This window comes from Taudactylus pleione, unplaced genomic scaffold, assembly GCF_031769625.1.
Source record: "Taudactylus pleione unplaced genomic scaffold, aTauple2 ptg000018l, whole genome shotgun sequence".
NCBI classification, from domain to species: Eukaryota; Metazoa; Chordata; class Amphibia; order Anura; family Myobatrachidae; genus Taudactylus; species Taudactylus pleione.
In genome coordinates this window covers 18,002,433-18,014,926 of record NW_028284420.1, presented here as the reverse complement: position 1 = coordinate 18,014,926, position 12,494 = coordinate 18,002,433, and the positions used below count along the sequence as shown (strand labels likewise).

At 42.4% G+C, this 12,494-nt stretch overlaps 1 protein-coding gene across 1 annotated transcript in view; it reads right to left on the bottom strand.

Annotated features, from left to right (window-relative positions):
- Positions 1-11,726, bottom strand: part of NTSR1 (neurotensin receptor 1) — a 220,503-nt gene extending 208,777 nt beyond the window's left edge. Inside the window, exon 1 of the mRNA XM_088482940.1 lies at positions 11,043-11,726. Coding sequence (XP_088339066.1) covers positions 11,043-11,726 — 684 coding nt within the window. The remainder of the gene's footprint in view (positions 1-11,042) is intronic.
- Positions 11,727-12,494: the final 768 nt, after the last annotated feature.

Below are 12,494 nucleotides of genomic sequence, written 5' to 3'. Positions count from 1 at the left end.
TCAAATAATAGGTAGGAGCTGATTGGTTGCTATGGGCAACTTCTCCATTGGTCCACATCTCCACACTTTTCACTGCTCGATACATAAACCACTCAGTCCCTCTATTTGGGGATGGTAGTGTGGGTGTGTGTAGGGGGATATGGAGGAGATAATCCTTTAACCCTGAGGCCACATCTTATGCCGCATATCCACTACACAACATCGTTATCGTTCAATCATTCATTATATTGTGCAGTGGATATTGAGCCCACATTGAACGATATATCGTTCAGTGTGGGCACCCTCCCTCATCACCTGCATAACCAAACAATATCGTCAGGTTGGACAAAAGGTTCGGGCGATGAGCGACAGCGTCAACGACCAGCGGGAGCGCGCATCGCTGGTCGTTGACAGCATATGCACTGCACGATATTTCTGACGATGAATGATAACGATGTCGTTAACGTTCATTTATATTGTGTAGTGGATATGCGGCATTACACACACACACACTCTTTTTCTCTCTCTTATGGAATTATGATGAAATACTTTAGAACTCTTGTATACCTGCAAACTGAATCTATTGTAAATGGCATCAAGTGGCCTATGTATATAATTCACCCACATAAGTGACAGCTGGCATCCTCATAGATATCCTTTAATTCAGCTGACAGTGGCATGTTCTTAATACTATAAACTCTGCCCTCCCTATCGTATTTCCTGTGACCCTCGGCGATGCCAATATCTCTTACAGAACCCTCTGCCCTCTATAACTCAGCCCTCCGTATCATGTTTCCTGTGACCCTCAGCAATGCCAACATCTCTTACAGAACCCTCTCCCCCCACACACCATCCATGTTCTCCTGTCATCAGAGTGAAACCTCTCCCGGGTTAATTTCTTATGTCGGCAGTTAATCATGATGTAAATCTCTCTCTTTGATCATGGATTTAGGAAACAGAAAGCAATTAACACAGATATGTCTATTCGATATAGAATCCCCGCGCTGAGCCAGATTATAAAATGGCAAAGTGTAGAGGCTTAAATGGAAACGTTACAGAAATTAAACAGTTGTTACGCTATCTCCCAGTGTTATTGTGTGATTTGGAGATTAACAGTTTCGCTAGCAAAAGTTTTGGGGCCGTTTTAGGTAGACTACAACTCACATTATGATTTGCTTGACAAAGTGTGATCATAATACCAACTGGAATATTTATTTAGATACTTTCACATACATACAGTAGGGCCATAATCAATATGGGACAAAAAGTCCATTATCGGCGATAATTTTTCGACGATGATGTCATTTTTGCCAGTTTCAATTATCCCCATATTCAATTTCAATTTCTTTTGTAAAAAAACGGGGAAAACTTTCCTCCATGTAATACATGGTGAAAAAAAGTACTTTAGGGACTTAAAAATATGCTTGCACCCATTTTCATGTACCCCAAATTTGATTGGCATAGTTGTTTAAAAAAATTAAATAAATAAAGATAAATGCTATTCTTCCCCCCCTTTTCACATATCCGCGGCAGGTGCATTTATGCACCTGCCGCGGATATTAAAAAAATAAAAAATACAGCAGGTCAAATCAGGGGTACCCATAGTGATCCCCCATGTCAGACCATCTTTAGGGGGGTCCCAGGATGATTTCCCAAAAATTTACAGGACTTTTCCATACTTACCTTTCTACCGGGTTCCGTTTTCGCCGCATCCAAATAGAATACGGGGATAAGTGGGCATGCGCCCGATACTTTATCCCTGCAGAAATCTCCGATGATGGTGAAAAGTCCGAGCTCGGACTTTTCCCTCTAATTGCATATGGCCCATAGACATGTTTTGCTTTAAATGATAATTATGCATTTAAAAAGATGTGGCAGATGTTGGTGAGGTCATTTTGTAGGCTTATTATATTAGGGGTCAGTACCTATGTGCTCACGTGTATTAACTGTACATGCAAGGGGTTGATGTGTTAATCAGTATTACATGTAATCCAATGACTTGAGAACATCTCAGAGCAGGAAGCAACATCAAACATGTACTTTTATTATTTTTGTGCACTAAGTGAAGTTAAGTTACCCATCTCCTGTGCCAGTCTGCATAAATGGGCAAACACGCCCATATTTTACTTTGGCTTTGCTTACACTTCCCCTCCTTCCTTCAATAGTAAGGAGCTGCAAGCAATCACAAGATACGACTGGATGTTTATATGGCTACAAGTATTATAAAATGCTTATATTAGGCAGTAAAGTGCACTTTATACCCAACTCAACTTGACCCTCTAAATCCATTCCATGGATATAATATTTCAAACATTTAACTGAACTTTTAAAGGCCTTATTCACATATCAGCCCCAAGTGTTCTGTTTGATAACAGCACTTTTTGCACTGCGCAATTCAGTACTGTTACGAGAATGAGTCCTAATTAACTTTTAGGGACCTATATATTATACTAATGGAACTGTTACACATACGGAAACGCTACTTTCCACATGTTTTAAGTAACTGGCCCATTCATTATTAGGGGCCGGATGGGTCTGCCTAATATTCAGTCTAATATAACGTTTTCAGAGTTTACCTGCAGGAGCCAATGTCATCTTCAGATGGGTTTAATTCCCAGAGCTCGCTCCTTCCTAACGAAAGGAGATCCGAGGAGGATCCAAGTAGATTCATCCGTTGCCAGCACCCAGCGGCCGTGCACATGCATGACTCAGCAGTATTGCTAATCGCAGGGACAGCTGCTGTTTTGTGCAGCTGTCCCTGCACTGGAGCAACACAAAATCCGTTTCCACCTCCACAACTCGCTGCGAATTGGATCCTCAATCATCGGGGGCTATCATATTAAGAAGCATAATGAATATGCCTCTTAATATGCTTTGCAAGCATTGAACAGAACGCTGGTGTTTCAAGAGAGGAGGGGGCCTGTGTGCAGACTTAGTGCAGGCTCCCTCCTCTCTCTGGCTGTCCCGCGACGCAGCACTGGCAGTAGATTTTGGCTTAGTTCGAGTCACCTGGGAAAATGTCCGCCGCCATTTTCCCAATGATTTTTGCCGGCTCGGCGCTGCAGGGCAGCACTACAGACAGGTAAATATAAGACTATATGGGTGCAGGGTGTGCGGTGTGGACCCAGGGGCCCGTGTGCACCGCACACCCCAAACCCATTGTAGATACGCCCCTGCTCTATGAATTAAATGGAGTACTCCAAGTGCCTGTTTCTGTCTTACTTCACTTGGCAGAAAATTTTAATTTCATATAGAGGAATGTGCATTTTCCCAGCCTCTATATGAACTGAAGAGAAATGCTTCTTTTTATTTAGATGATTGATCCTATGACTGCTGTACTGCCATCGTTCGGAAGAAATTTGCTCATTCAAAGAAAAATATCTATATGCCTGTTTAGAACTAGGCTATTATGACACAAACAGACTTTGTGGGGCCCCAGCAGCCTCTTGTCTTTGCTATATACTGTACACCATACTACAAATCTGTCTGTAGCAGCTGAGTAAAGTTCTCATTGACATGGTGCAATTTCACCAACAGCAGATTATACGATCTGCACTAAATTTTAAAAATAAAATATTATGTATCATGTGGGACCTGCTCACAAAAGCCATAACAGCTGTGAAGAGCAGATTAGTGGAAGCTAATGCATAAAGATATAACCTTTACATTTCTATAGATTTATTTATTCATGATGCTATTTAAAGAAGTGTAGCTGACAATATGCACCTCTGGTTCCAAGTGATTCCCTTACCAATAAAATGATGTAAATTTGCAAATATTACTCCTCCCCTACTGCGCTAACATCTCACACTTAAAGAGGGCTTTCTATTTCAAATTATTCTATTTCACTGACTTGTATATACACCCTGTGACAAATACTAAATACAAAGCTATACTAATTTTGACTAGGGATGTGCGGGCTTGGATTAGTTCGGATTTTCCTGCCAAATTCAGATTTTTCCCGCCAAAAATCGGGTCTCAGAAAGAGGTAAAATGTCATCTTTCGTGGACAAACATCATCATTCCTGGACAAAAGTCCATGAAAGATGATGTTTGTCCATGAAAGATGACGTTTTGCCTCTGAGACCCGATTTTTGGCGGGAGAATACGAACTAATCCAAGCCCGCACATCCCTAATTTTGACTGCCAAAAAGGTACAGCAGTGTATTTAGTAAAAATTGCAGAAGGGCACATACAAGACAATAAATTATTTTTGAACTAGCCACTATATTCCATTTCATAATATCCTATGGCACATATCATTAAGATTCTTATGAATTGAATACGCTGGGTGTCAAATTCAGCAAATCAGTAAGAGGAATCTATTCCGACATATCCAGTTATTTTTTCCAAGCATCAAAAACCTTAATTCTAGTCTAGGAATTAAATAATTCCATGTGTTCACTTGGGGAATCTGGGTCACCAGGACATATTGTACTGTAGATTACCCTGGGTTGTTTTGTGCCACACTGTTAAATGAGAGGCTGCTCACGTTCACAAATTGTGTCTATAAGAGGAGTTTTTGTAGATTGCAGTCTGTAGCAATTAACAATACACAAATTATAATTATTTATAAGTGTGGGTGGAAGGCATAGTATATAGAGCTCTATTTATTATCATTATTTTTACTAAAACAAAGTGAAAAAGGGTATTTTCAGACCCTTTTCACATTATTTTAGTTTCACCTAAAGTTGCTAAAGGGCAATTGGAGTAGAATTCGTTAAATTCTACTCCAACCCCTAATTATCACTTACTTTTAGTAATCAGATCGCATTTCCCATGATTGTAATGGGAAATGTGATCTGCCTGGTAGTTACTAAAAATAATTTGTGAGGTGGCGTTATCCAGGGTCTTCCCCGGTTACCGGACTCCTGCTCCGCTCTAACAGGTAGCGCAGAGCCCGGAGCCGGCCCCAGTGATCAGCTGTGTGACCACACGCTGATCTCAGCTTAAAAAAAAAAAATAGTAAAAAAAAAATAACTTACCTGAATCCAGGGACCAGAGATCGGGCCCGGTCATCAGGTGACCGGGTCCCAGTGCAGGATGGGAAGTCAGCTGACCGGAGCCATGGAAGACATCACCAGAGCCCTGATCACTGCAGGCAAGTACAATTAAATGAGGGGGGGGGTCGTGATTGCAGGGGCGGGGCTTAGCAACAGGGGTGGGGCTTAACGGAGGCCAGTCGGCGCATGCATGGGCAAAAATACCGTGATAAGTGTGTGGAGGGGATTCACAAGCTCTGTCCCTGCAAGGGATTTTTAGTAAATCCCCGTGAAATTACCTGAATTCGCAAGGCAAATTCAGTTGGTAATATCACACTACAATCTGCATTCAAAATGTGTATTGTAGTAAATAGAGCCCATAGTATTGTAACAACCAAGGTAAGGGTTAGTACATCTTAAACAAATAAATATTTTATTGCAAAACAAGCCTGATTTAGCATTTACTATGGCAGGCAAAATCTGTAAATAAAACGAGGGTTTTGGAAATCCCCTGCTTAGTAAATATGCTCCAATCTCATCCAGCAGCCATGTAAGGAATTGAGCTGCATAACTGATCAAGTGAGTTGGCTAACCATGACAATAGAAAGATTCCTGACATTATCCATAAAAAGAGATACTGTATTATTTAAGGCACGTTTAGAAATAAATAACCAAATTGGAATTAATTTCTCATCTGTTCTGCATAGCCTAATATTTAATCTAGTACAGTCCCCTTCTAAGTTTACTATTAAAGTTATGGATACTAATCGATATGTCCCAGCTTCTTTCTACTTTTCATGAACAATGAGCTATTATATCAAAGAACTAATATTAAACCTCCCATCCCTCCAGCCACATTATTCGCAAACAGTAAATGCCAACTAGATTTAACACTAGGGGGGAATATTTATTATAAACGGGCATATTTGTAAATATTATTGTTAGTAAAAATAATGTGAAAACAAGTGTTTCACACATTATTTTAGTATCACTTAACTGTATGACAGAGCTTTTGGAGTCATTTTCGTAAAAAACTACTAACAAGCCCTTAAAGAAAAACACTTACCTGGCCAATGGACTTTTGATCGGTAAGCTGGAGAGCTCCTCTGTGACTCCAGTCAACTGATCGCTGGTCTCCTGCTCTGTGACCCCGATCAGCTGCTCTGTGCTGTACACTGAGATGGCCATCTTAAATCATTTATAGACATAATCTATGGGTAGTTTATTTTAAGCCCCTCTCCATATCTGTAGATGATGAGCCATGTGACCTGATGATGCAGCCTATACTGGAGAAGTGATTTACTAATAAGGTAGATCACGTGGGTCTGCGTTCCACAGTGTCCATGCATCCACGTGCGATGTGATGCCGCAGGGATATGTACGGATTGTTTGATACATCTCACCCTACAGTGCCTCCAGTACAGCGTGTAGGCTTAATCAGCTGTGAAACAAGATATCTCACTCAGCATGCCCTGCCAGCTTGTGTCACATTAGCTGTTTTGAAACTGTACCCGACTTACCTTGCCATTCTTCAGCACCCCAACTGATGTGGAGTGACAACTCTACAAAATGGCAAATAGATCATGCTAGGACTTTTATTCCATGGTAGCTGGAGGTCCAATATCTGCATGTTCCTAATTTATTCTGTGGCCAGTACAAAGGCCTGATTCAGAGCTGTACACACTATTAGTATAGCTGCTGTTTTGTGTAAATAGATGCCTCCCACCAGCTTCTATGATCCGCTGCTGCATTCTAGGGCGAAGCAACGGATCACTCTCCATGACAATTGGAAGCCACTGAAGATGCGTCCAAGGAAGCAGCCACTGGCTTCAGCACACCCAGTAAATGGAGCCGACATGCCCCATTTTCTGGGACGTGGCCTGACGCCGCTCCCTAATGGCCACAAACTGTTAATTAGCCTGCGGTGTCCAGACATTGCGAGCAAGCTAGCGGAAGGAGATCTGCACATGAACAGTACAAATCCTGAGCATGAGCAGGTCTTCAAACATCGGAGTCGTACGCAAACCATCGGGTTTGCGTATAATTCTGAATCTGTACTATAGGCAGCACTTTTATTGGGTGCCCATCAGGAGAGGGAGTGGGAGCTTGCCTTATTTCTAATGTAAATTCCATATTTCATGCAACATGTTGCTGGGGAGGTTCCTAGATTTTGTGAAGTACTGTAGGCACTAGAGAGAGTGTAAGGACATACCGGGATAGGATGTGGGAAGGTTGCATCTCTATGAGGCTTTTTGCTGTAATTTGAACTCCAATACACTAAGTCACTCTTCACATGGGAGGATGGAGGTCTCTATATGCTGTGTGAGTATTGGAACAGACTGAGACTGATTGACACTAAACTCAACATCCGAGTCTGAGCCCCTCTAAAATAGGAGGGCGGAAGCAATGGCCCATACTCATTTCTTCTGGTTATTAAAGGTAATCCAGTAAATGTTCATAAAAGCTTGCAACCGGGACATTACACTACCGCCGGGGGCTTTCTTGAGGAGGCTAGTATTATTATACCCCTTTCACACTGCCAGCAATAACCTGGGTTATTTCAGGTGAACGCGCAGCAGCCCCGGATACTGCTCAGTGTGAAATAACCTGGGTCGAGCAACCAGGCTGCAGTGCAGTGTGAATGGGTAACCCGGGTGGATGCGACCCGGGACCCATTCACAGCATAGGAAGAGCCCGGCTTGTGACGGTGGTGACGTCATCGACCCAGTAATAAGCCGGGTCAGGGAGCCAGTCTGAAAGTGGTCTCAGCCGGGTCTTACCGGGGACGGACCATTGTACAAAATCTCGGGTGCGACCTGGCAATGCGGTGTGAAAGGGGTCTAGTTACAGCAGTCAGGAATCTTTTGGTGAATTGCAGTGGTGACTTTTTTTGCACCGCTGGAGTACATGACTTTGGTTACTACTTCCCTAACGTTTTCTACGTAATTATATAACTAAAACACAGATATCATCTGCATTAAGATGTTCTTAGTACAAGCATCAACACAACCTCTATAGCTAGATTTATATTCACATTAACCCATTAACAGAGGGAAAGGATGCAGACACTGATTGTTCGTCACACCCTAAGATGACTAACATGGTAACATAGTGACAGGCCGCCTCTGTGATGTGTTGCCATGGGGAATACCTATAGATATAGACTCACAGTATGAAAGTGCCAAGGAATCAGTAGGAGAGAGCACAGAGAGATGGGCTGAGACAAAACACAGATAGTTATTTGTTTTAGAAATTCCAAACTATACATAAGAGCAGTAGTTTTGTTCTTAATGAACATTGATAACTGCTTACCATTAATATGTAACTTAAAGGAGATGCTTACTTATTCTTTATGTACAAGTTCTTAAATTAATAACATGGATTGCATATTGTGATAACTGTTCTGCCGTTTTATGATTGAAAAACCAAATCTATGGTTTAAGTGTTAATGGTTTTAGAGAGCGCAACAACAAACTGCAACAGTGTCCAGTCCTTGGCCAGCATCTGTGCTAGTGAAAAGGGGAGGAGTGGGAATGAGATTACTATATTTTCAAACTGAATTCATACATGTAAGCTGAGGTCTCCAGTTCGGGTGTGATATGTATTACCGGCGGGAGCATGGCCGGCGGTTCAATTCCCAACAGCGGATACCCGACAGCGCTGGAAATCCCGATTGTCCTAAAGGTAAGTATCAACTAACCTAACCCCCCTAACCCTAACCCTTCTTAGGGGTGCCTAACCCTAACCTCCCCCCTGCGCCTAACCCTATCCCCCCTTCCCCGCTGGCTAACCCTGTCCCCCGGGGGGTGCCTAACCCTAGCCCTCCCTCCCCCTAGCCGAACCCTAACCTCCCGGGGGGGTGCCTAACCCTAAGTCCCCCCCGGGAGCCCTAACCCCCCCCCCGCGTGGCTGTCCGCAGCGGCGCCCGGCATCCGCTCGATCGGGATGCCGGGCGCCGGTCTCCAGACGTCTACATTTAGACGCCTGTCATTTGTCCCCAGTCGGGATAAAGCAGTCTGGAAGCCGGCGGTCGGCATTTAGACCGTTGGGTTCCAGACTACATCCCTCCAGTTCACAAAGAGATACTGTAGTTAGAATCAATATTTAACATTTGCTTATGTTCAGAGGAGAGCAAAAAAGATTATAGCAACTTATTATTTGATGGCTATTATATTTAATAACTACAAGAAATCACTGGGCAGTGTGTTGACTACATTTTATCAAATAATTGTTCAAACAGATGTTGGTTGGTTTCTCATTTATGTGTCACTGCATATTGCCAATAGAACCGTATACAGCGCTAGAAGCTTCAATAACCCACTGGTTTTTGTATGTATGTTTCTTTATATTTTATTCCAATTAAGACATTGGTTGCTTCACTTTGCTGTATATGCACATCACACTGACATTATATAGCATTGTGCATACATTATGATATTAACTATATACAATATGTATACTAAAGCTGGGTACACACGTAAAGATTTTCTGTCCAACCATCCAAGTAGTTGATTGGTTGGAATGAAAATCTGGTAAGGGATGACAGCAAATGACAATCAGCAATTTGCTTCCAAACGCCGGAAAAAGGACAAAAACTGTTGTTTGAACAAATTGTTTAGATCAAACATTTAACAAACTTGTCTGACGACCTTTTTCATCTGTTTTCTGGCATTTAGGAGCAAGTTGCTGATCATCAGTTACTCCCATACATTACCAGGTTTTCATTCCAACCAATCAACTAGTTGGATGGTTGGACAGAAAATCTTTGTGTGTGTACCCAGCTTACTTGTTAAAAACAAAATGTATCTTCTGCAGAATTTCCACAAAGACTGACCTGTCAATCATCCAGCAGATCGTTTTCCCCGTTGCAAATATTTATTGGTTTTAACAAGTTTTGGCTATAGTGTTATGCCTGCATACACACGGTCAGATTTGTTGTCAGATCAGAATGATAAAGATTTTAAAAATCGTTCAGTCGTTCATATCTGAAAAAAAATCTGACCTGTGGGCCTGCAATGATGAACGATGCGGGTTCCCACATGTCAGATAACGATATCTGACATCGTCAGTTTGCAGTCAGATTTTGATGATTTCATTAATCTTAATACTGTCTGAAATCGTTCAAATCGTTGGTAAAATCATTCATCTGACCGTGTGTATGCACCATTAGATAATTTACAGACCCAACATCAAAAAGTTCTGATGTATTGTTTATTTTGCAACCATAATCTAACAAAATCTGATTAATGCTATATAACTAATGTAAAGGCAGCATGAAATGCCAATTGATGCTGTCTTATGGGAACATTTAGGTGTTTATATGAAGACAAGCAGGCTACTGTGTAAGAAAATTGTAAATGAATGCTTAGATCAGTGGTTCTCATTCTTGGTCCTCAGGACCCCACACAGGTCACATTTTCCAGGTCACCCAGCAGGTGCAGAGGTGTAGTCATTACTCACTGACACATTATAAATGATCCACAGGTGGTTATAATTATTTTATTTTTGATTATGTGAAGAGACCTGGAAAACATGCACTGTGTGGGGTTCTGAGGACTGAGTTTGAGAACCTGTGGCTTAGATCATATAAACTGGAATTTACTTGTAAAGAGTCTTCCTCTTCCGAATTGTTTTCTAGCCAAAATATATGTAACAATCTAGACCAGAGGTTCCCAAACGCGGTCCATATCCATGCTTGATCACAAGTGAATTCATCAGTACCTCAGTCAATTTGTTTTAACCACCTGTGCTCAACCATGGATAGCTCTAAAACCTGAACTGTTGGGGAGCCTTGAGGACCACGTTTGGAAACCTGTGATCTAGACTCAATACTAATAACACAAGTTCTCCCAATATGATGTCATATGATCTGTAAATATAGATAATAACTAAGTGCTTCTGCTTATTAATGTATGAGACAGAATGCAAAAAGTGGTCAAAAATAACTGAGAAATGTAATCGAGTGGTAAAATCTGCTTCCAGCCCGGATCAAGGGGAACAAGAAAAAGTCAGGTACACACACTGCAAGCACATACAAGTACAGTAACCTCACAGGGTTAGCTCACTAGTGACTGGACTCACCTGGATGACAGTTTTGAAGGTGGACATATCCACAATTCTGGTGCAGACGAGGTCTGGGTCCTCTACCCCTAAATAGGTTTCCCCCATGGTGAATATCATCGGAGTTGCCAGCAGAAAAGAAGCTACCCAGATAAACGTGATGAGTTTCTTAGTCCTGCTCCTGGACATGATACTCTTAGCCTTGAAGGGATGGCACATGGCCATGTACCGCTCCACACTGAGGCTGGCAATGTTGAGGGCAGTGGCATAGGTGCAGGCATCTCTCAGGAAGTAATAGCCCTTGCACACCGCGTTCCCGAATGCCCAGGGATGGTGGACCCAGATGAAGTTGTACAGCTCTATCGGCATGCTGAGGAGGAGTATGAGCAGGTCAGAGAGGGCAAGGCTAGCCAGGTGGTAGTGGACGGTGCTCTGCAGATTCTGCAGAGACTTCTTCCTCACCAGTGTGTACGCGGTGATGGAGTTCCCGGTGCAGCCCACGACGAAGAGGAACAGGTAGATGATGGTGACTAGGATTTTGGAGTAGATGTCCGTGTTGACATCCAGGTCGCTCTCGGACATAATATGCCTCATTGAGATGTTAGACAGGTTCATCACCGCGGTGGGTAGGAGCACAGAGTCCTGCACCTCATGGTAAATCGCACCTTCCGCCAGAGGAATCTGGGCAGTTGCGTTAAAGCGCATAGTGCACAGGAGGGGATGGCGCAGAAGCTGCGCTGCGGCGGCAGTAGGTGAAAGAGCTCACAACCTCTATCTGTGTGACTTGTTAGATACAGAGATGTCTCTAGAGGAACGGTAGTATAAATCAGACAGCCAAGCACAGAGCAGACAGAATCACAGGGTTTTGGTCAGGGGAAACCTCCCAAAGCCAAAATATCTGCAACTGCTTAGAGCCTGAAGTCTTATTGGTATGTATAGACCTTGGTTATTTTACTTTCTCCTTCCCTCTTTTCTGCCTCTGTCTCTCCCTATTCCATAGTCGTCTTGTCTTTTCATTCACAGAACCTGCCTCCTTTAGCCCACTCACTTATTCCTCCCCCGCCCCACCCCTACTGCATATTTTCTTTCCCGTTGTGAGTGATGCGCTGGGGCTCGCTCCTTTCCTTTATAACCTCCATTATTTCTCTTCTGTTATACTCTTCCTGCCTCTCTTCTGCTTCATTCATTTATTTTCGCTCTCCTGTTTCTGTCCGTAACCTTGTTCTAATGCATGAACCCAGAAACAGGTGAATGGAGCAGGATATGAAGCTTAATGTTGCAAAAAAAACTTCGTCCGTGCCCAGGTTTGAGCCGGATGCTACATATACTTTTATACTTTTATATGGTCATGGATCTTCAAGGTGACTTTTAAAATCCTGATATCTCACTGTAGTAGTATTCTATTATCCTTTGTGGTTTTTTATTTTATTTTATTATTATGTGAAATTAAAAAATGCAATTGTATAAAAAAAT